The 24,902-nt window shown below is 49.0% G+C and overlaps 1 protein-coding gene across 4 annotated transcripts in view; it reads left to right on the top strand.

The window, feature by feature from the left end:
- The window catches only part of COL27A1 (collagen type XXVII alpha 1 chain), a 217,981-nt gene that overhangs the window by 151,413 nt on the left and 41,666 nt on the right, over nucleotides 1-24,902 (top strand). For all 4 annotated transcript variants that reach the window (XM_009476232.2, XM_087753107.1, XM_087753108.1 and 1 more), the window contains 10 exons: nucleotides 2,433-2,486; nucleotides 5,399-5,452; nucleotides 6,262-6,315; nucleotides 9,626-9,679; nucleotides 18,375-18,428; nucleotides 19,406-19,450; nucleotides 19,620-19,664; nucleotides 19,885-19,938; nucleotides 20,739-20,792; nucleotides 23,271-23,324. In XM_009476232.2, the coding sequence (XP_009474507.1) occupies nucleotides 2,433-2,486; nucleotides 5,399-5,452; nucleotides 6,262-6,315; nucleotides 9,626-9,679; nucleotides 18,375-18,428; nucleotides 19,406-19,450; nucleotides 19,620-19,664; nucleotides 19,885-19,938; nucleotides 20,739-20,792; nucleotides 23,271-23,324 (522 nt within the window). The remainder of the gene's footprint in view (nucleotides 1-2,432; nucleotides 2,487-5,398; nucleotides 5,453-6,261; nucleotides 6,316-9,625; nucleotides 9,680-18,374; nucleotides 18,429-19,405; nucleotides 19,451-19,619; nucleotides 19,665-19,884; nucleotides 19,939-20,738; nucleotides 20,793-23,270; nucleotides 23,325-24,902) is intronic.

A 24,902-nucleotide genomic window follows, 5' to 3' on the forward strand; every position in this document is an offset into this window, starting at 1 on the left:
CCTTTGCCTCAACATTTGCCTTCTTCATGGCCTTGGGCTACTGGAAAACTTCAGTAACTGGATACAGTTATCAGCTGTGTATCTGCACTTGTGTCTAATTGAAAGGATAATTGATTCAGCAGCCTTCAGCAATGCCACCCAGTGGCAACCTTGCATATGCAGATATTGCAAATTTGCCTGCTCTCCGTTTGGTTCCTGGGCTGGGCGATCTGCTGCCGAGTCCAGCGCTGCTTTGCTCCCACGTGTGCCCTGGCCATGCAGCCTGGCCGCCACAGCACGCTTGCGCACTGGGAATGCTTCGCCTTCGAACACAGCAAAGACCATTCCAGTGCTGATGTCAGAAGGGTTGGTGACGGCCAGCCCCCGACGGGATGGTAGAGCTTTCCTGGTAGTAGCTGTCATCCCATGGTTAATTGATATTTCCATCGTGGCACAGTGGCATGCCAGTTTCCTGGGACATCTCTGGATAAGTTTCTAATGCAAGCATCTAACTCCAGGTTCTGACATACCCGCTGAGCTCTTTGCCTTCTCTCATGAGTTTTTTCCAAATGCTTTCCACCTGGATGTTTCTCCCATGCCAAAGTGTGACACGGGCAGCTGAGAGCAGAGTGTGTGGCTGCTCCCTGCAAGAGGTGAAGCCAGCTGAGCCCACCAGCATGCCTCAGAGAGGAGCTCCTGTCTCCGATGATGTTCAAAGGATGGCATTTAATTGCACCGTGTGAGGAATGTTAATACATAAAGTCTCTTGGTGTTTGGAGTCGTCGTCAGCAGCTGTTCCCTCTAAAAGTCATTGGAGAGGGACCCACGTTGTGTTTCATGTCTCTCAATGGGTCTGCTGAGCCTCACACACATGAGAATAGCAATGAAGCCAGTTATTTTGTGCTACAGCTTTACGTTATGAGCATAACTTCATGGAGAGAGAGAGGCTTTTGGTGGCAGGAGGAGTTGCACCACCTGTGAGTAGGCTGCTGTGTGGGTGCTGGATGCTTCTCTGTAGCTGGGGGTATCATTGTACGCTGTCAATGCACGGGTGTAAACAGAACCACAGCGATGCGCAGGCTGCAGAGAGCTCTGCAAACTGCACACGTGTCAGGCCAGCTGGGAGCAGAGGAAGCAAGGAAGAGAGGAAATTTTTGTTTCTTTTCTCGCTGTCCCCCCAGAAAGGAGACAGCAGGGTGAAAAGCTCCCCCTTTTCCGAGACCACACTCCAGAAGCTGCCTTGCTAGTGTAGCTTTTCCCCCGTTGTGTTTGTTCAAGCTGAATGTTTTCTTGAGTGTGTCATTTGAAAACCTCCTTGATGTTGAAGTGAAAAGGTGAGATGCATTTGCATAGAGGAATTTTACAATTTATTATGAGGCTTTCAAATTATTTTTAAAAACAGGAGTAGGATGATACCGCTGGAGAATCCATCCCCTGTCTCTGACTTGCGCAGCAGCCACCTCCCAGTACCACTCAGACTGTTGCCTAAAATCCAACAAGCTGGGGCATGGCTTAATTTGACACCGTCCATGCCAACAGTGGGCAAGTTATGAAGTGTTTCAACAGGAGATGAATCCCTTTAGTTACAGACTAATTGGAGGAACTAAATATAGATATCTATCTCCCAATGACCCTTGCATGAGGATCATGCAGTGAGAGAGAGCAAGCCTACCGTGGACAGTCCCTTGCATCTCTAGGACCAGCAACCCTCTGAAGTTGGTAGGGAGGCTGCTGTATTTTAATTCTGAGGAATCTTAGCTTGAGATTACATCTGTTTCCATCTTCCTAATTAAAAGCAGTTCTGTTTGTTTCTTCATTATCCCAAACGTTGTTAAATCTTGACAAATCCTGAACTTAGACTGGGGTTTTTTTCCAGGATAGTTTCTGAGTAGTGTGATAGATCTGCTGCCCTGCTGGCCCTTCTGGCTGTGTCCTTGGACCTTTATTTCCTACTGACATCCCAACAGCATGACATTATCCAGGGCAAAATTAGTTTGCACAAGGGTTTGAGGCAGCGCAGATTAACCCAGAGGAAGTCTACCCAGTGCAGCCGTTAAAATGATGGTAGCTCTCGGAGTCTGTGCAACCCAGGGGCTCCCGCTGTTGATGCTCTTGGGGAAGCTGCACTGACATTTTGGGAAATGCTTGCAAAAAAACCACACTATGGACTCGGCCTTTCTCTGAAACGTGCTTAACTCATCCCCTATACTGTGTGTTGTGGCTCTTGCAGATCCTCGTGCTGCCATTCCAGCTGGCGCCTAAAGCAGAACCAGCTGTGGAATTAGACATTCCCATGGCCGGGAGCTACTTTGTCCGCTCTGGTAGCCAGTAGGAATTACTGAGCAGTATACGAGGGCTGCTGTGCTATTTCAACCAGCAAGGTGGACCAAAGAAACTGTTTACTTTCTCAGCAAACAAAACTGAAAATTAATTGTGCTTTTCTCTTTCCTCAGGGTCTAATGGGTTTCATTGGTCTGGTAGGGGAGCCTGGAATAGTGGGAGAAAAGGTAAGATTGCTTGCAAAGAACTGGTTGTTGTAATTTTTGCAGGATGAGGGAGACTGGGGCAGGAGGAATATTGTGGAGATTTGTCATGTCAGTGCAACACCCAGCTGGGAATGCGGCACATCCAGGGTGTCTGAGCTAGTCTTGGGCCAGGCAAAAATAATCCACTTCACATTTAGGAATGAACATGTGCTTGCCCTCCAAGGAGGTGCTGTGAAACGTTCTCTGAAAATTTAAGCTTTATTCATTTGTAATCTGCCAGAAAGCTTGTATTCAACAGTCAGTTCTGTTTTTTCTGGGAATGAGGGACCTATCAGCCCCATGTTCCTGCTCAAGGGAGGAGTCCAAGGAGTTCAGGTTACAGATTTGTGCAGAGGTGTGTCCCAAGCCCACGCTGAGTTGCCAGTGGGGTCGTGCAGGACCAGGGCTGAGCCTGCACTGAACAGGAGGTCGTCAGCAATTTCTCAGGTGCGGAGAAGGTGCAAGAGTGCAGCCACCTATCCGAGCAAAGGCTGGTCCAAATATTTCCCTTTTTATTTGATGAGGACCATCCCGTCCGGCTGCCCCTGTGGTTGCATTGGGCATGCTTACTAAGGGCTGGTGCCCTCTCGTGTACAGTACAGATATGTACTTCTTTCAGGAAGAAAAATGGCTTTATTTTCCATAAAAACGTAAATGAACATTAATTTGTTTTCTATTAGAGTGTAAAATTTTATTCAGGAGTAGCTTCCAAAGACAAATCATCTGTGTCATTCATTGTATCTCAGTTGCAGACTGCTGGTTTTCATTGGTGGTTTAATTATTCACAGGCCAGCCATAAAGATAGTAAAGAGCATAAAACGATGCATTCCACACATCAGTTCTCTCTCTCTCGCTTTTACTACTTCAAGGCTTGTCCTCTGGGTAATGACGTCAAGGCTCTGTGACAGTTACACTGTGTTCGCTGCAAATGCATTTTATTGCTTGTCTGGAGCAGCCTTTGGAAAGCCCGTTGCACTGATGGTCTCTGGTGGGGCAGTAGCAGAAGCAGGCTCAGTTCAAACTGTCAAGGCATACAAGAAGTAAAAGGAACGATGTGATGTGGGCTGCGTTTTACAGAAGGAAAACAGAGGAATAAAGAGTCTGATATGTCCAAGGTGGTTACACAGAAAACTGGTGCCTCAGTGAGCTGTCTCAATGGCAGCTGCAGCCCTGAATTGAATGGGGAATAAGGGGTCTGCCATGCAGGAGACGTGAGAAGATCTTTTTTTCCCACTCCAGTAAATTCACATCTGGCCCTACGACTTCTGTGCCAATGCCTTGACCACATGAGCTATCCTCATCTTGCAGATCGACTCTGTAACACGATGATGTTATGCTGGTGTGCAGGCAAACCCTGGCTGTCCTTTGAAAATCTGCTCTAGGAGGTCCTCAGCACAGCTGTGATTTCTATCAGACGACTTCTCTACCAGGACAAACTTACCGATGACAGAAATAACTATCGTGAAATCAAAACCTCAACCAGGCCTCCAGTTGGCATAGCATCCTACAGCTTACTATGCTGTTGTGAGCTAAATGAAGTGGGAAATATGCTTTCATTAGACATAGCTGAGTCAGCAATCTCAATCCTGAGAGCTGCAAAACTTAAGACTGAAGCCAGTAGAATCCAAAGATTATCAAAGAGAACAATACAGTTAAGACATACTTAATAAAATCCATGCATTCAGGGGGAAAAAAAATCCTTGCATTCATTTACAAGGGCCAACTGGTGACAACACAAACTCTGGGGTTTGTTTTTAATAAGCTGCTTAGAGCCCAGAAAATATTTCCCCTTACACTTTAGCTGTTGGAAGGTAGGTCAGATTTTGGGCGTAAACTACTTGGCAGCATTTGCTAACTCCTCCTTCCTCATCCCCCCAGGCATACAAACGTAACACACCTAATTCCCAGTGCAGTACCGGGGCTGCCAGGGAGAGTACAGGCAGTTGCGGTGGGAATTGCCACTGTCTCCAAAAAGGAGCAGTGGATGTGCCGTCGCTAGAGCCATGCCTTCGACTCGCCCTTGTGTCAGCAGGTCATGGTGGTGGTCACGGTGGTGCTCACGGAGGCTTACACCTCGTCTCCCGTTCTTGGCTGAGCTGTAGCGCCAAGGATGTACTCAGGGGAAATGAGATGTTCTGCATGTGGGGATAAGTAAGACTGTTGGAATTAATAAGTGATTTTTTGGTATGTTAATTTTTTTAATGCCAAATGGTGGCTTGTTTTAGAAGGGATAGCACCTTTAGGGTGGGCCGTGGAGACATCTGGCTCTGAACCCCTCGTCAACGCAGACCTCCAGATTGTTGTTGTTTGCACTGTGGTGAGCCACAGGATAGGGAGTCCCCGCAAAACGCCTACGGTCTCCTTCTGAAAGCACCAGCCATCTATTCCAGGCAGCATCGCTTTTTTTTCCAACTTGATTCCCTGCTCTCAGCAGGGCCTCATGACCACAGCTTTCAAATCCATGCCTCTAAAAATGCCAGAACGTGTAGGGATTATGATACTGCAGAACAGAGAGGGATGTCATGGCTTGGGTGGGGAAGGCTGGAGATCTCCTGGGATCCAGTCCTAGCACTGTCCGGAGTTGAAGGTGGTCTTGAGTGCATTGCTTGTTTCTTGTTCCTCAGCGGTTTGATAGCAAAGTGAAGTCCGCTTTCTTGGGATACGGAGGATTAGCTAATTCTTGCTGTAGTTCTTTAACTACTCTGATGAGATGGATACTTAAGAGAGGGTGATGATTACTCTGTATTGGAAGCCTTTCTGGTAGAAATCTGATGGCATAGACTGCTATTTGTGGATCTTTTAGTTGTTTCATTGCTCTAGATCCCTGTTGCTGCCAGCTCAGAGTGCTTGTTAGCAGAAGTCCTCACTTCCCCATGCACCTGTGTCTCTCCTAGGGCGACCGCGGCTCAGTGGGACCCCCAGGCCCTCCAGGAGTCAAGGGGTCGATGGTAAGGAGTAAGTCTGCATTCTCTCGCTCTTGCTGCTGCCTCTCTCTCTCTGTCCTAGTGAAGGGTACAGCTTCTCCTGGTCTTTTAGTTACGTGACAACAGCTGCAAGTTCTTCCTGTCTCTGTGGGGATGGGAATGGCCATTTGACTACTCCCCAGCAGTCATGTTCAGCAGTCTCCCCTTCAGAGAAACACTGGGTTTCGGCACATGTTCTGCAGCTCCATCAGCTGAGGACCTGTTGTGTCAAGTAGAGATAACTGGGAACTGCAAGCTATGGCACCTGAAGGGTTGCCTGTTTCCAAGCATCCTGGCTACTAAACAGATGGGTCTGGGAACAAGGATCTGTTGTTCACATCCCAGCAAGTTGCCAGGGGCAGCTGGAGATGTGGGGCCGCTTGGGCAGCACGCTCATGGTGTTTTGCTGTGCTATGTGCACTGCCTTTTGGGGATCCTCATTTAGGAGTTTAACAGAGGGGACCTCAGCCAGATCTTGTCTCCCTCTGATAATTACCTCCTCTCTATCATAGTGCAAGACCCAAAGACAGATTTTCATATTAATTCAGCCCGTTCTCTTCTGGGCTGTTCAGAAAATCTAGCTGCTTATATTGCCAGCAAGGTTGGAGCTGGGCTTTTGACAGTCTGGCCTTCTCCATCTGCCCCTGAGCAATTCTGCCCTGACAAATAACAGACCTGCCTGACCTTGCAAGCAACCGACAATGCCTTTTTTCCTGTCTTCCCGCTTGGAGGAAGAAGGGCTGAGCAGATCCCGAGAATTCACACCAGGCATGTTCTTCTTCCTTCCCTTTTAGGGGCACCCTGGGACACCAGGAGGAGTTGGTTTTCCTGGGATCCCTGGACCAACAGTAAGTAAAGGCTATCATCACCTTGTAATACCACACACCAAAAATCAGCATCCCGTATCCTGGGCATTCGTGGGCTGAGTCAAGCAACTGTGTCCCAGTTGATTTGAGTTTGATATGAACAAGAGATATGGGGAAGGGATGGGGAATGGGTGGGAGCAACATGGAAAGAGATGCTAAAAAATAGCGGTGCTTAATTCAAACATCTGGAGCCCATTTCCCTAGTGGGAGATCCAAAACTCAGAATCCAGACTCAATCTTTTAGCAGGACACAAGCTCGCTAGCTCAAGGTGTTATTGCAACTGGGAATTGTTAGCGGCAAGGTGACCGCATCATGCAACACAGCAACCGTATCACGTGGTGACCACATCATGCGATAGAGCGACTGTATCATGTGGTGACTACATCATGCAGTGACTGCACCATGCATTTTCAGAGACCCTCGCCGGAGTGAGAGGAGCAGCAGAGCAGCTGCCCCCAGATGCACCCTCCATCTGGATGGGCTCATCTGGTGCATGTGCAGCTGTGCCCGGAGCGTGCAATTGCTGCGGAGGTAGATTTTAGTGTGGCTCCAGTTTCCCACAGCTGTTGTTTAGATGGAGCTCCAGCTCTCCCAGCAGCACAAGTGCTGCTGTGTGTCGTTTGCTGGAACCAACAGAAAGGCGGCTCTGGGTGGGTACAGGGAATGGATTTTGCTCAGTGTGTGAATTCCCACAGTGTTGTTAATTGGGAGGAAAATCACAGTAGTGAAATGCCCGGGCAGTGCCAAAGGTTTGGCCTCCAGATCAGCAGCAGCTCGGCCCACTGCGGGGAGCTCGGGGACGCTCTGGACCCACCAGCTGCAGCCAGCTGCTGGCTGGGGAGAGATTTCACAGTTGCGAGTCAATGGAGGTGAGGGAAAGAAAAGATCTGAGCTCAAGCAGCACCTCGGGGTGACCCATCCCTAGCTGAAGAGCAGCAGCGTGGCACTGGCCAGGCCCTTACAAAAAAAGGAGCATGATGCTGCCCACAGCCCCCAGCAGTGAGCGGCTCTGTGGCCTCTCATGGCAGCACTTGCTGTTGACAGCAGGCTAGGAGGCAGCTGGATATCTCTAGATGTCCCTTTTTTAGCAACTTTCCCAGCACATTAGCTGCTGCATGGCTTGGGGACAGCTGGAACACTAGGCAGGCCCCCTGCTTACTCCATGCCCATGAGCACGGGGGAGGACAGGAGTGCGTCCTTGGCAGAGGTGGGTTCTGCACTGGCCCTGTGGCAAAGAGCTCCCAGTCCTGAAGCACTATCTAGTGCACCACTAACTAATACCTTTAGCTGAGGCTGAGTTTTGTCTCACTTCAGTGGGGTACGACGACAACAGTATGAGTTGAAGCATCAGCTCTGACTGGAGATGTCGAAACCTCTCTGCAGAGCTCTGGGAGCCGAGAGCGTCCCCAGGTCCTTCCGCTTCCTTTGGTTCCCTGTTCTCCTGCAGGCAAATAACTAACAAGTTCATCCAAGCAAAATGTTTCCTCCAAGACTGCATTTTAAAAAGGCATAATTCAATAAGTCAGACTTCCCCACAAAGCCAGTAAATCAAATAATCCCCTAATATCAAATGCCCGCTCATTAACTCCAGCTGTTTCTGCCTGTTTCTCCACCAAACATTCATTATTTCCTTTCCAAGCCAGACCTGAGGCACACTGCTGTTGTTTGTCCTAAACTGTTAAAATCTTTGAACTTAAGCTATCCAGTGAGCCTTAGCAGCTCTGATGGCTGATTCGGTAGAAGGTGATTAGAAGCAAAGGTATAGTCAATGGTAGGAAACTCTGCCCTTAATTTCAGCTCTTAATTTCAGCTTTTTTAAATTGAGGCTTGTGAATTCCTTTTTCCCCTTCTTGTTCACAGTCATGGTACGTCTTTTGTGTTAATACACAATTTTGAAAATAATGTATACATATAGGTATATTAGAGGTCACTCATCTTCTCCTAAACAGTTCCATGAGATTCCAGCATGATATCTAGTTGTTCCCTCAACATTTTGCCATCACAATGAATGTTTCTGTGCTTGTATTTTCATAAGCTATTTGGGATAGGCTGAGACTTCCAGGAGGATATTCCTAATACCAACGAAGAATTTCATTTCAGTGTGTCTTTATCATAAAAATCTCTATAAAACAGGCATCTGACACATCTACTGCTTGTCTGTGCCAGTCACTACTGACCTCACTAGCAAAACCGAGATTTACTGTGATTACAAATATAGTTACAGTCAACTAACTTTTCCATCTTGAGTGAGAACAGCTAAGCATTTGTATTCTGAACTTCTATGCCATGCAGAAAGACACCTCCATTCCAAAAGCAAAATCTTTATTAGTGGCAGTGGTACAAGCAGTAGGAAGATCACAGTCCAATTTTGTTCTGATCTGTGGTGGAGTTTGCAGGGTTGACAGTTGGTAAAAGCTATTAATATATAAACAGCAAAACTTGAGGTGGAATGTTTGAGAGAATAAGAATGGAATGTGTCATTTTGAGGTTTTCTTTTCTGACAGCAGAAAGGCACTAACTTTAAATACGTATTTTTAAAGTTATAATACAGAAGTAAATCCTGTTAATTGAACATACCCTTTAATTTTTGAAACTGATAAATACTCTAACAGAAAAAAAAAGCTGTTTAATTTTCTTCTGCACTTTCTGTATGCACATTAATGAATCAAGTGTGTACAAATCCACGTTAAAAGAAAACCTGAAACCTTTCTGTAAGTGTAAGAAGAACAGCAGCAGCATCCACAACACCAACAGTCCGAATGAAATTAGCATCTCTCTGCCAGCATGAATATTTATACAGCAGTAACAGGGCAACAGTTACTTGAAGATAAAATCAGTATTTGGCTGAAAAGGTCAAACTTGGATACCTAAGATGAGGTGTCTGATTTTGTATTTGGACAACGGAAAAACAGATCCTGGTTATTATTATTTTTGTACAGATACTGAGCAACAGCTGCTTTTAATAGCTTTGGAGGGGATTCTGGATGTTCGACTTGTCTTCAAATCACACCACTTACACAGACAACAGGCTGCAGATACTTAAGCACGCAAACCTCAGCCAGGATCCTTGGCCTAAATGTTCACAATCCAAAGACAATCAGTGAGTTAAAAAAGACCATTTATAGACAAGTAAATACGGTAATGTCTTTGGCAAGAGTTTAATGAACCAACCTGCTGGTCAAGGGTCTGCATCTGAGGCCCCTGCGGATGACGTAGGGATGTGGGGTCTTACCAACAGCTGCTGCCTTCCTCCTCCTCCATCTTCATTTTGTTTCCCTTTTCCCCTTCCAGGGTCCCGCAGGAGTCCGTGGTGCGCCAGGGATAAGAGGGATGAAAGGCCGCAGGGTAAGCGCTTTCCACGAGCTTTTATCCCTCTCCTCTTTCAGCCGTTGGAAAAGTGATCTGGTGGATTAGTTTGGGGGTGTGAAGATGAGCAGCAGTTGGGGCAGCGCCTTCGCAGCCATGTTTCTGCTGTGCATAAAGACTGCAGTCATTGAAGCAAGTCTTACTTGGGGGGGACGCAAATGCAAGTGATGTGTATGAGCAGAGGGTTGTCCCAGTGTAGAGTTTATTGTGGAAGTGGTCCAGCTTCTCTTTTCCAACCACCTGCAGTGTCAAAACAGGTTTTATGGACAATTCTGGTGAGGATGGTGAAGATTTAGTCATCTGAAGACGTAACTGGGCTGGGGAGAAGGGTGCAGGTAGAAGACCAGAAAAGGTGCCTTTGCTGCCAAGGGAGAGAGAGCAGCTGAGATGTGAAGTGTTGTAATTTAACTGGAGGCAGATAAAGGAGGAACTGTTATGCCATGACATAGAATTAAGAGACGAGGCAGGCAGAAACGGAGCTGACAAGGAGCCAAACAGCCTACTCTTCCCATGTCTCCCCTTTCAGTCCCGCAGGATTAACATCTTCTGGCAGTGTTCAGCAGGGTTGTGAGAAAGGTGTGTTTTGCATTGTCAGTAGATCAAATTATCAGCACACTCTCTGTCTTTCTATGGGTTTTTTCCAGCCCATAACACAAGCCCGGATTTATCTGTACATATCTAAACAGTATGACACTGGAAGCATGTATGAATCCTCGCTCTGCCTGGAAAGAGCAGACCCCAGCTTAGTACTGGGTCACGCTAGCATCACTGACAGCGTTACAAGTACATGTTACACTGGATAAATATTTCACAAGCACTCTGTGTCAGTTCATGTGTGCTTCTTCCTGCTCTCTTTGGGTGACAGCCGACAGCAGAATGACCTCTAGACCTGCCAAAGCTGCTTGTTTTCCTGCCGGTGGCATCCAACCCATGTCCTACTGAGCTCTTCAATCTTTCTTGTTCTTCAGCAGGACATTTATTGCAGGAGCATCCCTGCTTTGGGCTGGTTTTCCTTGTCCAGCTGCTTTACAAAGTATTAATAGCAAGTGCACATGGGTTCTGCTGAAGGCCCCAAAACCAACATATTTTGCATTTCTCCCTCCAAGGATCTTATGATATCTGTTTCCATGTTTCATTTTCAAAGACGTAGGCTGGAGTAAACTATACGTTTTACCCACCCCCAGTCTCTGCTTCTACTGCAACTCCTGCTCGGGGAATTTGGGACAGCCAAGGATTCCATATGTTTCCTTATACCAGAGCTAATACTCTCTTCGAATAGCTGGGACCAGCAAAAGGAAATGGAATAACCACCTAGAAAGCTTTATAACCACGGAGTTATGTACCCTGGAACTGCTTTAAGCTTTAAAAGCACAGCTAGAAGGACACCAGTAACATCCAAGCCCAGCAGATGCATATCAGGGTTCAGCTTTTAACTTGTGGCTGGGAAAAACAGCTTCCTTGCCTCTGTTCTCCTTGGTGGGAAGGCCCGTGGATCTCATTCCCCAGCTTCGCTCTCAGAGGGGCCCCTGGGGAGCAAGGTTTCGCTGTGGTACATAGCAGCAATTAACTGAGCTGGCTGGGACATCCATGATCACAACAGATGAGAAACTGGAGGCACTTTCAATGAGAAGGCTTTGAATGGACGGTGGATAAAACTACAGCGCAGAGCTGAACGGGAAATGCCTTCTGAATCCAGGCTGCCGACTGTGCAGACTCTTGGAGAGGTGGGTCCTCCGAGGAGATCAGCCGTTTCTGCCAGTGCCTTTAACGTGTGCAATGACAGAGAGAGAGTCCCAGCACTGCCTTCCCCAAGCTGCCAGCCAGGGATGCCAGCCGCATCCCTGGCACTGAGCCTCTCCTCACGGCAGGCAGCCGCGTGCAACTGTGGTGCTTGGCTCTTGCATTGTGCAAGATTCACTCACGTAAATCTTTTTCGGCTTCTTACATCTGTGTTGGCCTAAAATCCTCAACCCACGAAGAGAGTACAGCTGACCGGGCTGTTTTCAGCTCCACTTGTACTGTCAGGAATGACGAAGGGGATATTTATTATCACACGAGGTAAAACCAAGAGCAAAGTTGGATTCAGCTCCAAAGAAAGAAGGTTGGCTGGCACAGCAGGGACCTGCCTTTGGGTGTAGCTAGATCCAGAGAGAGGATGCCAAACCCTCAGGAGAAATCCTGCAGGACACCAACTGCTGCCAGCACTGTCCCTCCTCAAGACGACGTACCGCATAGTAGAGACGTTCAGCTTCATGGCCTTGCATTGCGTTCCCTCTCCAGATGCTGAGTCCAGCAGACCGTGCGCCAGTCGTTCCCCCTGGACATTTCTGCACTGAGGAAGCCCAGACTTCAAAGTGCATCCCAGCCCTGAAAACCAGAAACGCAGCAGTGGCTCTATCGCAGCTGGCTGCAGAGCCCTGCAAAAAGTCACCCCAGGAAGGGCAGGATGTGGAGGCAGAACAAGAGGCAGTGCCCAGGGAAGAGGGTGCATTAAGGTCTTGGTCTTGCCCTAAGGACACCGGTGTCAGAGTCTCTGTTGCTGGTGCCCTGCGCTGATCCTGCCCTCAACACCCGCTGCTGGACTGTGGCGTGGTGGAGATTTGGTGCGTTTGGGCACCGCAGTGGTATAATCAGTACAGAATTTGCAAGACAGACAGACAGACATCCTAAGATCCCCAGCAGAGAGGAAGAGCTTGGGCTTTGCTCTGAAATCTTACAGATTTCAGTGAACATGATGTGGGAAAGTTGGTATTGTAAGGACCAGCAGATCTCCTGCCTGGAGGATTTCTGGTTTGTATATCTCTCACACATTTTCCTTCTCTTCGTACTCTCAGAAGATATTCCAGGCACATAGTATTCTTTGTCTTGTCCTGCTATTCCGGCTCTTGGTTTTCTCAGGATGGGGAAATGATCCCCCAATTGTAATTTCAGACATTACGCTCTGTCTATCCTAGTTTACAAAAGGGACGTAATTCAATTCAGAGTGGAAACATGAATGCAGCCTCTGCCAGATGTTTGTGGATTCCATGAGCTCTGTTTGTGGATACTTCATTAAAGTAATTTTGCTTTTGAAGGAAATGTAAATAGTAAATATGGTTTCGATTGTAAAGAACAATGGAGACTTTTGGGGGTCTGTATTTATGTTGTGATAGCTTTTGTATTGTCAAGATATAAGTACAAATTTTAAAAAGAAAATTCTTTAAAGAGTGTAACCTTCTTTTGAGTCATGACAGGGCTATTGTTCCTTCCCAAGTCTTTGTTTAGCCCATGAAACTGATACTGAACAATCTTCCACAAACGCGGTTTCCCCTCACCTCTTCCCTAAGGACAAGAAACTTGGACCTGTGAGCCCAGGCTTATTTCCCTTCATCCGTACTCAGTGTAGCGCTTAGACATGTGCTTAACATTCAGCTAGTGACAGCTATGCACATGTTTAAACCTAATTATTTAACCAAATCAAGGTTTAAATTTGGAGGTGGCTGATTCAGCAAGTCCCTCATCCTATCTCATTTAAATTCAAAAGCACATTTCTGTTAATCAGCTTGTCACAGCAGAAAAACATGTGGTCTCCAGCATCCTCTATTGAGGACAACGATATCGAAAAGCCCAAGTATTGACTGAGAACCTCTACAAAAGGCTAAATATCAACTGGAGCCATGACTTTGTATCTCAGATCATAAAGCTGCACCTGAAATCCTGCTGTAAAGTGACTTACCTTGCCCCGTTCTACTGGCCAAGGTGTCTGTCAATATTTCTGGCATTTTATCCTCTCACTGGAGGGATTGCTGAGTGCCGGCTCAGGCGACTCAGAGGAGCTTTTCAAGTCCCAAAGCATATTTCTCTTTTCCACCGCACCATTCATTCATCAAGCCCCTGCTTTAGCCGTTGCCCAGGTGAAGCCTGCAAAGAGGAGATAAGGCGTGCGCACCCGCGCTCCCAGTGCTCTGCCGCTCCGTGCAGGAGGGGACTGCCGCCTCCCCGCCACACCGACCCGACGCTTCGCAGCATCGCTGACCAGGAATTTGTAAATGCTAGGGATTTGTAAAGTGGTGTTATCTAAGCAAACCTAAAAATAGTTGCTTTTTCCAGGCCCAGCTGAGAAGTTGTTCATGGAGAAAAAGCAGAGGTATATTGTTTTACTCCCAGGGATCTCTCTAGTTGGCTGAAAAAGCATTAGATGTGTTTGAGGAAAAGTTAGCGACAGATCTATGGCCAGCGATGTCTCCCTTCAGCCTCAGTCAAGGCATCTGCTTGCTTTTCATTTGGCCAGACTGTGATAGTGAAATATCAATATTTGGATAAAGGGGTAAGGAAGAAGCTTTGGATTTCTGGAAGGGAGCTACTGACTGCTTGTTCGTGCTGCTGCTTCTGCGATTCAGAGGCTGGTTGCTGTCTCTCTTTGAGCTCTGAGTATCTGTTTAAACAGGGGGAAATGCAGCGCTGCTTTGCGCTCACCTTGTTGAGTACTTAGCTCTTTTCTGCAGGAATGTCATCTACTCTAGCAGTCCGGTATACCTCTATTGCCCTGCATGGACTAGCAATAAACCCAAGTTGCAAAGCCTGGAGCTGAATTCCCCTGCATTTGTGAGCTGACGCTGTTCATATCTAGCCAACATCGTAACACTCTGTTTAGTCGGGGGTTGCTGATGGTGCTGCTCAGCATTGCACGTCTCTGAGGGAAATGCTGTCCTGGCCAGTGTACCCACTGATTGAGTGGCACTGTGACCTGCTTCGCTACCACTGCTGGAGCCTATGTTAACAATAACTCATGATCGCAGGGGGCAGAACGTGACTGCAGGTGAGACTTGCAAGGATATAATGCTAGCTGTCTACTACCTAGCTCCGTGGGGACCTACGCAGGGATTACAGTGAGAAATGTGCCCACATAAGACACTGAAACTAGAATTTAGAAAATGCTGGGCTCTGCCCAGCCCTGAGTATCTCGCTGCCTGCTGAGATCTGGGACCTCAGCGCAAAAGTGACTTACTGCAGCTGGAGCATCGGCATTGGGACATAGGGTCGCAGAGCTGTGATTCCCTGCACAGTACCAATTTGGCTCCTCTTGCCTGACCACACGACCAAAGGGGAAACTCATCTCTTTAGGTAGCAATGAGTAATGACACTTGGTCCTGTGGCTCATGCGCTGCGGTGGGACTGCCCAGGCACATCCCTGTGCTGTGGCTCCCTGCATGACCTCGGGTGAGCTGCTTTGAGATGGACATGGTAGTGCCTTTGAGCCGCATATTCATGTCCAGCTGGCTTTGGTGAAACAGTTGAGCAGGTTCTCAAATGCTCCATCAGCCACAAACCTGTATTTCTCTGTGCCTTGGCTGCCCATGTGCAAAGAGGCGGACAGATCTCAATTTAACTCTCCTTTTTTTTCCTTGTTTACATTGTAAAGCTACTTGGAGCTTGCACTGTTTGTACAGCCCTGGCCCAGCGGGACCTCTCCTGAGCTGTGTACTGCCATATAAATACTAACACAGACTAAAGAAAAGCTTCCTTCTCTGTTTCATGGGCTTCTAGAGATGCTGACACCAGTGATAAAGCCATGCCTTTCACTGCACCCTCCTTACCCAGCTCTTGGGACAGGTCCATGCTGTATGTGCCATTAGGAGGACGTCCCACAAGATGCCTCTCTACACGCTCGCCCTGGTCCCTCTGCCGTGCTCAGGGCAGGCATGCCTGGCTGTTCAGTTAATTTTGAAGCACTGAGGGTCCAAAGGGGGCCTGGGGAGCTGAGCTCAGCCCTGCCTGCAAGTCCGAGCCACGGGTCTGCAGGGGAAAGGCACCGTGCTGTGCCTTGCGGCGTTTGGCATGGGATGCTCCCTGGAGAGCTGCCAGGACCTCACTCACTCATCTCTAACTGGCATTGTCAGTAAAAGAGAGTTTTAAAGATTTAACTAATTGACTAAATGTAGTCTTTCCTGTCAGGGTGAATTAGGGAAAGCCTTTATCCTGGGTTTCGGCCCAGTAGGCTGGAGAAGATGAAGCTTGCCACATGCATTTGCGAATACGGGGTCACTTTCTCCTTCTTTAGGTCAGATGCCGATGAGATGTGTTGTGATGGGATTAGGCAGGTGACTGCTGTGAAGTGAGATTGCCCTGGCAGATCCTGCGATGCTGGTGACAGGACTCTGCTGGAAGAAATGAGGATACCGTAAACACTTCCCCAGCCAGCCAGCCCTGCCAGGTCGGACCACAGAGAACCACAGCCATCACTGCCTGTGCTGCAGCGCTGAGTGAGGCCTGAGGGCACCCAACAGCCTCCACCCAGCTCAGAGCAGCCCAGCACTGGCAAAGGGGTTGGACAGGGCAGGACAGGCTACAGAAGTTGGGTCTGGAGGGGCCAGACATCCCACTTCCCTTCCCCGGCAGCGTCTGTCCTGGAATGGAAACCTCTAACCTGGGTCATCACTGTTGTTTCCATGTCCCGCTTGCCTCTGATCCTTGGTCCCACCTTCTGTAATACCAGGGCTGAGCTATTGAATCCTTCCCCTCTGCACAAGCAGGTCACCCCATCATCTCGGATAGTAAAGGCATAATAGCACAAAATACAGAATGGCTGCTCAAAGAGGGGAACAGTTTGTTTTCCAGGGAGGATGAGAAGCTGGGTGGCAGGGTGCTTTCCCAGGGTGCCAGGGCCATACACATCCTGACACCTCCCTTCTCTTTGGGCAGCCCAGTGCCCAGCCCAGGGCAGGTCTCTGTATTTTGCTGGGTTGCCGGGTGTCCCGGTCACTCCAGGCAGCTCCCCAGATGCCTCCAAGCCTTGCTCTCCCGCTACTCCAACTTACAGTGCTGTCTAACTTAAGCTGCCAGTAGCCCTGCTGTTAAATGACCTTCTGTTTTCTGTCATTGTGCTTTGAGGTTTACAGGGACATGGATTAATAAAACCTTTGGTCTTTACTGCTCTCTGATCTAGTGGCCAGCATGAGCCAGGGCACTTGGGGTCTAGGGCTGGTGAGAGCTGCCATTACCTCAGTGTAGCAAAGCGCCGACCTGTGGAACACCTCATCTGGTTGTGGTGTTCCCATCTGGTGCACAGTCCTTCTTGGTCCATCTGTCCTGGAGACCAGGCTAAGCATTCTTTAGAACTGTGTCTTACTGGCATGCAATACAGGCTTTTGGTTATTTAATCTCTGGTACACTCAGCGGCACGGGGTTTTGCCAAGCGCGGTAGAAGTTTTTGCATTATTTTATATTGACAATGTTTGTCTGCTGTAATAATTTGGCTACGTTTCCTATACATCTTCTGCTGCTACGCTGCCTTTCTTTGTGAGTCTCTCTCTCTTTGCCTGTCATACTGGAGTTGCTTTTCTAATGCGTTGGCTCCCTAGCCCTGTTATTACTTTTGGCACTCGCTTTGCATCCCGATTAAGCACATTGGCTCCTGTTTTCTCTATTTCCGCATTGGCCTGCTCTCAGGATTCCTCTTACCACTACATTCTAGCACCGCTCTGTGTTTTTATTTATTATTTATATTGCAGTAGCGCCTAAGAGTCCCAACTGAGCTCACGGCCTGATTATGAACATGACGTGCGTTAATAGAGTCTCTTGATATGCCCTTTTTTTAGTGTTTTATTTCCCCTGACCACGGCTCTGTTTATTCTCTGTCAGTGTGACACACTGGTTTCTGGGGTTCAGAGCGCTGTGCGTTCAGCTCTTGTGAAATAAGCTTGAAAGCTAGATCACAGTCATCCCCTCTTTGAGACCAGTGCTCTCCTCGCCTAGCGCCCTCTGGAAGAGCAAGGACACCCCTTCCTCGAGGATGCCCAAGCTGTACCACGAGATGTTCAATTTTAGCTACTTGCGTCCAGGATCGCTCTCTGTCTGGACTCTTGTACGTGCCATGAGCATTTGCAGCAGTGTGTATGTCCCGTACACCTCCCAGGGTCCCGTACACCTCCCGAGGTCCTCATGCCCACTGCATGCACGTGCACATCCAGGAGCAGATACCGGGCGTAGGACCAGACGTGCCAAAGCAGGCGCAGCGGCTGCGCTCCTCCCAGCATGCATATGCATGAGCACCTGCCTGATCCCTAACAGCAGCCAGTTCTTTAACTAGCAGGTAACTGTAGCTGAAGGCTTGGCATTCGGCGGCCAGCAAATATACCCTGCTCTTTGGGAGCAGTTTGGGGCCCAGGACAGCTGTGAAGGTGCTGTGTATGGTGGGGGGCTTGTGTGCCTCTCAGTATTTTGTAGCTTTATTGCACTGGCTGAGATAGTGTGGTGTGCCAAGGGTTAAGGGTAGGGGCAGTTGGAAAAGCGGGGTTTCTGGGAAGGAAGAGGTTCGCTATCAATAAGGCTAGAAGTGCAAGTCTGTGCGTTGCAAAAGCCTTGTCATGTAACCGTTGTCTGAAAATATGGCTGTTCCTGGCCTGCCTTTCTTCTCTGGCTTTGGTTTGTGGTTGGTAGCTGGTTTAACAGGAATAAAAACTATTTTGGTGCTGTGTGCTGGTAAATGGTGAGAAATGAAGCAACAAAACACAGAAGGGATCTTTTGAGTCCTGGGCTCCAAGCTGCTGTGCTCAACCCAACCAGGTACAGGTTGGCTTAGCCAGGACTGATCTCATGGACTTTCCTGGTGGCCAAAGCTAGGGTGACTGCTGTATTTTCCAGTGAGACATATACTCTGTGTTCTTATTTTTGCCTTTTTTTTGCCTTTTTCCAGGGTGCCAGAGGGCCTGATGGGCCAGTAGGCGAGCCGGGGTCACGAGGTGTCAAGGTGAATGCCAGTGGGTGGCCAGGTTGCCCAAGGCTGCTCTTTGCTGTGTTGTGAAATGCTCTGGACAGGATCAAGGTCACATCCTCCTCCACGAACAGGGGATGCTCAATTGCTCCATGAGGATCAACCAGCAGGGATGAGTCTTTCATGCAGCTGGAGTAAAATCTGTCCAACATGGGTACCAGGGCCCTCGCTGCAGGGGTCTGAGACCCTGAATACAGAGGCACTCCACAAATATAAAAGGGCCTCTGTAAAATAAAGGGGTCCCTCGCAGGAATGGGAGTAGCTTTAACTGTCAGTGAGCGCGCTGGACTGTTACATCTGAACGAAGCACAAAAATCAGAGCGATTTAACATAACTGGTAAAATATGACCTAAGGGAATAAGTATCTGTTCTGATGTACTTCACGTTAATTAGATCAGGATAGGAAAAAACACAGGGCAGGAGACGCTAGTGCAAAGAGAGCCTGGCTAATACCCTGCCTGAACAGACCCTCATCCAGGTCGAGCCTGCTCCACGACAGGCTTTGAGAGGGGTGCATGGGAGAGTTTCTCCCTTTGGCAGCAGCCTGATGTGAGAGCAGTGTGGCAGAGCTGGACCCTTGTCCTGCCATTGAATGTCACAAACTCCATCCCCTGCATGGCACGCATGGCCCTGTGAATACAATTGGGATGGCAAATCTCCCTTATTTCATGCCCTGCCAGATAGGGCTGGGCCAAGTCTCCGGAGAATCCCAGCTTCCTCCAGAGCAGTGTTTGCTCAAAAAACCTTAGGTCATGCAGCCCAGTGCCCACACTCCCTGCTGGGTGGGGTGTTCCTCAGGGCAGGACGCTGGGCATTTGGCCTCTCAAAAGCTGCAGGGAACTGGAGGGGATATTTGACATGCAAAAATGCAAGAGCAGATGGACTGGGGCAGATCATCATCGCCAGTATTGTTTGTGTTCTTGCCAACATGCCTTTGTCTTTTTGCTTTGCAGGGCCGACCAGGGGAGCCAGGCAAGCTGGGGCCAGATGGGCTGCAGGTATGTCCTCTGTGAGAGCCAGTGCCGGCCAAACCTGGCATGGTGTCCGACCCCCATGGGGTACCCACACGTACACAGTGCCCAGGGAGCTGCAGCTTCTCCTGGCTAAAGCGCCACAGGTCTCTCAGCACATTCCCAGCTGCTAATTGCTGTAACTGTGTGTTCACAGGGGAAGATGGGTGAGACTGGGGAGACAGGAGCACGTGGCTTCCCAGTAAGTGTCTATCTCCTGTGCTTCCTTTCATAACCTCGGTTTTATGCAAGTCTGTAAGTTTGGGTCCTGGTCCAGGAGGAAGAACCTGGACAGTGTCTCACACTTACGGGGCCACCTCTCCACTCCTTTTACTGGAGTGTTTGAGATGCACAGCACTGCCAAGAGGCACAAAAGATTGCTATGGGGTTGGAGCTGACCTTGGTATTTTCAATTTTTCTAGGGTATCCAAGGACCTTCTGGACCTCCAGGAGCAAAAGGGGCTCCAGGCGACCCGGCAAGTGCCTCATCACTCTCTCTTCATCTGTCTTTCCTTGCACACACACAAATACTTCATTTGTCTCTCTGTCTGTCTCTTCCCCACCACTCATTCCCATTCCCAGCTTCTCTGTCCTTGCCAACTGCAGCATGGCCAGAGATGTGAAAGACTTGGCTAGAGTCCTAGGAAGCATGAGGAAAGACAAGGTCAGACCCCTGGAAAGCAAAAGGGGGCCATGGATCAACCAGGGAGAGTGTAGGATACAGCCTGGGATGCATTTCGGAAAGGAAGGGAGAAAAGAAGGGCAAGGTTGTGTCTGGGATAGGGTCAGATGTAACACAAGTTGGGCTGGGCTGGTAGGTAGAGCAGAAGTGGGACCAGGAGGGAGGCTGATGGTGTCAGAACTGAGCCCAGAGCCTTGGGGAAGGCACTGGGAGGTGACAGGTGAAGACGCAGACCTCAAGGAGGGCCAACAGGACCACCGAAGCAGGAAGAGGGGTCATCTTCTGCTCTCTGTGTCTGTGGGGACTGACCTGGGCTGTCAAGGGATAGGGTAAACTAGGCATTTTCAGTTGCTAACTGCAGTTGTTTCAGGTAGGAGCCAGAAAGATGAAGGGCCTTCTGTGCTGTTTGCCTAATAAGGTGTCTCAGCACACCCATTGCTGGCTTTTCCATCTCACTGGCCATCTCTGGCACACTGCATAGCTCCACTGTGATGTGGGAGGGAACTGGTGTTTTATCTTACAGGCCATGAAAGCAATGGCCCTTCAGAAATGAAAACAGTTGTATGAAAAGAGCCTTGTGTCTCTGTTTTTCAGGGTCCACAAGGACCACAGGGGCCACCTGGGCCTTTGGGAGAAATTGGGCATAAGGTAGGTCTGACCTTTGCTCCTATTTGTTTTCCCCTTACATCAAGAGTGGTAGGAGTAAGAGAGGAGTAAATGTGCAGAGGTGCATCCTTCCACACCTGGGGACACAAGTGGGAAGGATTTCTCTCAAGTCTGAAAGCCAGCTTCCAAAGCAAATAGTGAATATCAGAAATTCAAGCATCATTTTCATCACAGCCCATAGACACCCAGTTGGTAGACGTGCAGACCCGTCTTCTTGACACAAGAAACATTTCAAAGCTGACCATGCTAACAAGCATGTCCCGAGCATGGCTCTACGACCACACCAGAGACCACCTTTCTGCACCAGGGTGCAGAGTCAGGGACCAAATACAGCAACAATTCAAACTGAAAACCGGTCTTTTCTTTCCCCCTCTCTGGTGCCATTGCTGACAAGACACAGTTTTGTGAGCCAGCCCGGATTGCTATGGTAGTCCCATCACAAGCCGCTGCAGCCAGTGGAAGAAGCTCAGAGAAATGCCTTTGCTGCTGACTGTGCTTTTGGGTTGCCGTTGCCATGAAGCAATGGCACAAACACACCATAACCAAAGCAGCAGCAGCTGCCAAACAGTGCCCTGATGGAGTGCAGGAGATGCCTCCATGGTTTCCCTCTAACTTGTCTGCAGTCTTGGCTTGGTTCCACTCCCCTTGAAGTATTATAGTCTTGGCTGTTTATATTAGATGTGCCAGTTCCCCTTGGGTAGCTCCCTTCTGTAGGTCCTGAGCTGTAATATAGGTATGATGTTTCACTTGGTTGTGAAAACAGCAGCAAAGGTGCCTTTTAATGCAGCCTACTGCAAAGTGTATGAGTCATGAAAGTTTCCATTCTCATGGCTGCTAGACTAGATGGAACGAGCTCTCAGCGTGGTAAACCACACTGGGGAGCTGGAAAGCTGCTACCAAGCCACTCTGGATGTTGCCAACCAAGAAAGTACAGAGCTTTATTCAAATCTGTGACTCTTCCAGGAGCCTTTCTCTGCACTGGCACCTCTGGAGAAACCAAAGCAGGATTTTTGCTTTCGTTGGAGCTTGAATTTTCTCATTGCGTGACTTGACCATTTGTTCGTAAACCCAACATGCGCCCTGCTCCCTCCTCTGCTTGAATCCATTTCGGCAAGCCAGGAACTGGCTTTATTCCCTGGACAGCCGAGTGCTCCTTTTACTATGTGCTCTTTTTTCCTTTATTCCTAACTGCAAAGAGAAGAAAGATTGTTTTCCGGAAAGCAAATATTATAAGTAAATAAACCACTCAAATCCTTTAAAGACAAGCTTTGCTGTCCCATCTTTGGGCTTGTTTTCACAGATTCTCATTTCCCATGCTTCCCAGAGGTAGTAGAAAATGTACAAAGATTAAAGCTCCCAATTAATCTCAGTACCAAAGGTATCTAATGAACGTGACCCCTCTATCGCAAGGCTGCACATGGCAGCTGGACACCGAGTAACAGTTTGCAAGGTCATTCTCTCATCTTCCCTCTTTCTATCTTACTTTCCATAGTTTTCCAGGTCAGGCACTCATTTTTGGCTCCCTGAGGGATGCCAAGTGCCTCTGCCAGGGTCTGTGCTCAGATAGATAGGGCCACGTTGTCTCATCTGCCAGCAACTTTCTTTCAGTTAGTCCAGCCTGGCAGCAGCCCTGGCCTGGGGGTTTCTGGTCCAAGCCCGGCCGTTGGCATTAGGATGTTTGCTGACCTGTTAAAGCCAGAGAAAGTGGGTGATGGATGTCAAGGCTAATCTGGCCAAAGTTTGCGCTGGAGGGTTTGGTGTAACCTTGCTGTTCTTGGCTCCCTTTAGCTGTCCTGGAGCTGGCCGCAGTGTTGCGCCCCTGCCTCTCCAGGAGCATGGGGCGAACAGCTCAGCTCGAGGCTGCGTTATCTGGGGCAGCTGCTCCTGCACAGTCAGGGCAGTTCACTGTGCGTGCAAACCCTGAGGCTGAGGTAGCGCCTAACCCTAACCGAAACGAGACTTGATGGTACGGAGAACGTGCTCACGCCAGCCATAATGGAGAAGTGGGATTGCAGGGAGCGAGAGCACAGCTGAGCGCTTTCGTTACCCACTCTATCAGCCAACCTGCTGGGCCCTTGTTGAAGGGCTTTCAAGTCTAATTCTGGACCTTTTCCCTTCTTTCCCAACTAGCCCCAGTGCTGCTCCCCAGCATGGTTACTAACTTTAGAAAGCAGAGGGGTTGGAAGGAGTTAGAGAGGTGCTTGGCAGAGGAGGCTGGGGGGCTGCCACAGGGCTGGGGAGAGGGGAGGCGAGAGACGAGCAGAGCCCTCCCAGGAGCCAGGCGCGAGGGGGTACTGGGCCTCTTTGATGCTGCGTACCTTGAGCCAGCTCCGGGGAGGTAATTACATTGCAACCAGGGCTCCGCTGTCCCAGGAGGGCTCTGCTAAAGGAATTATGTCTTTGATCTTGCTTTCTACTTGGTTACAATGGGTTTTTTCATTATTTTTTTTTGTTTTCCAGGGACCGCCTGGCTCAATGGGACAACCTGGCCTTGCAGGTGAACCTGGCATGAAGGTAAGAAAAACCCTTAATGCAATTTCTCTGTCAGACCAAGGAGATAATAGCAACTTCTGTTCCTGCAGGACTGGGTAACATTGCAGTTTCACCTTGCGGCAGCCAAAGCAGACAGCATATTCAACAAAAGATAAAGTTTAAAAAATAAAATCAGGTTGACTTTAAGCCCTTGGTTACAAACTCCTGAGCCTCATCCCGAGGGGAAGGCTGTCGGTGCTGGGGAGAAGCACTGTCCCAGGGGTCTTCTGCCTCAAGAGCTGCGAAGGGCCTTGGAAATGAAGCTCAACTCTTCTGCAGATCCAAAATCTGAGTAGAGATCTAGGCAGCTTCTAATTTGAAACAAGAAGAATCTTAAGAAGGTCCCAAACTTAAAAATACCCTCAGGCAAGGTCCTGCCACAGTTTCCAAGCCTCAGCTCTGTGGGGACTGAACTCCTCTAATGGTTATGGGGGAAGGGTGCTCTGCTCCAGAGCCATGAATGCACCTTCTTGTCCATATGGAAAGGCCTATAAAAACCATCTCTTTGTTTGAATAAGATCCCTGTGCTGAGCAGCTCAGAAGGGTTTTTATTTTATCCTAACCCCCTTTCCGCTTGGTTTGAAGAGTTTGCTCCTCTGTGGAGAGCTTTTGAACAGACTCTACGTGGGGATTAAATGCAATTTCCTCTTTGCTGTCCTTCGCTCCCCACCCCCCGCCCCATCCTTTGCCATGTTTTCCTTGGCAAATCTTCTGACACTTCACTGGAGCTACCGTGTCTTTGGCGTACTGATACTGCACGAGTGTTTCGGCTCCCATGCTCCTAGCTGCCACCCTCAGGAACAGGACACGATGATTTGCACAAACAGCCCTTTACCTGCTGTCAGTGCAACACGTCCTTGCTGGGGAGCCAGAGAGTGAGAGTCCCATGCTGCTCCTTCTCCGAAGCTGGGAGGTGCTGGGACAGGCTGGGGTTGCTCTGGGCAGTCACTGCTTGCAGACCAGTTTGCTGCAGGACAAGATGTATGGACAGGTCAAACCGTTCTCCTCTTCTGCCTATGTGTTTCCCGAGCTCTCTTCCTTGCAAAGCACTTAGCTGAGATGGGCACGCATGGGAGGTAGCTGCCCTGTGGCCGTTGTACCCCCAGTGCTAAATGGCAGCCTCACAGCCTGTTGCCAAGGTCCATTTGTTTGCCAAATCCAACACCTTCAGTGCACTCATTTTGGTGCCGTCAGAGATTCAGGTTCTTCTCCACCCTCCACAATCATGCTGGGGCTCAAGGAGCTGTTGGCTTTCTTCTCCCTCATGCCAGCTGTGTCTGCTGCAGCGCTGCATTGCACCCATCATTGCTGCTTTTCCTGGTGAAGGGCCATGCCGAGGGAATATCTTCTGGCTCTGCAGCTGCAGGCAGCACAAACCACTCCTTGACCCCTGTCCTGTTGGGCATCGTTGCAACAGAGCCTGCGAGGCGTGCACTCGCCCTCTGTGAGCAGAGGCGCTGGCGATGCCAACCTGTCCTTTGGACCCCCTTGCAAACTGAAGTGAAGGTGTTTGTGTGGGAGAAGGAAACAAAAAGCCAAAACGAGGGGTGCGATGGGAAG

Source organism: Nipponia nippon, unplaced genomic scaffold (genome assembly GCF_047370975.1).
Source record: "Nipponia nippon isolate SJK-2023a ecotype South Korea unplaced genomic scaffold, ASM4737097v1 scaffold_16, whole genome shotgun sequence".
NCBI classification, from domain to species: Eukaryota; Metazoa; Chordata; class Aves; order Pelecaniformes; family Threskiornithidae; genus Nipponia; species Nipponia nippon.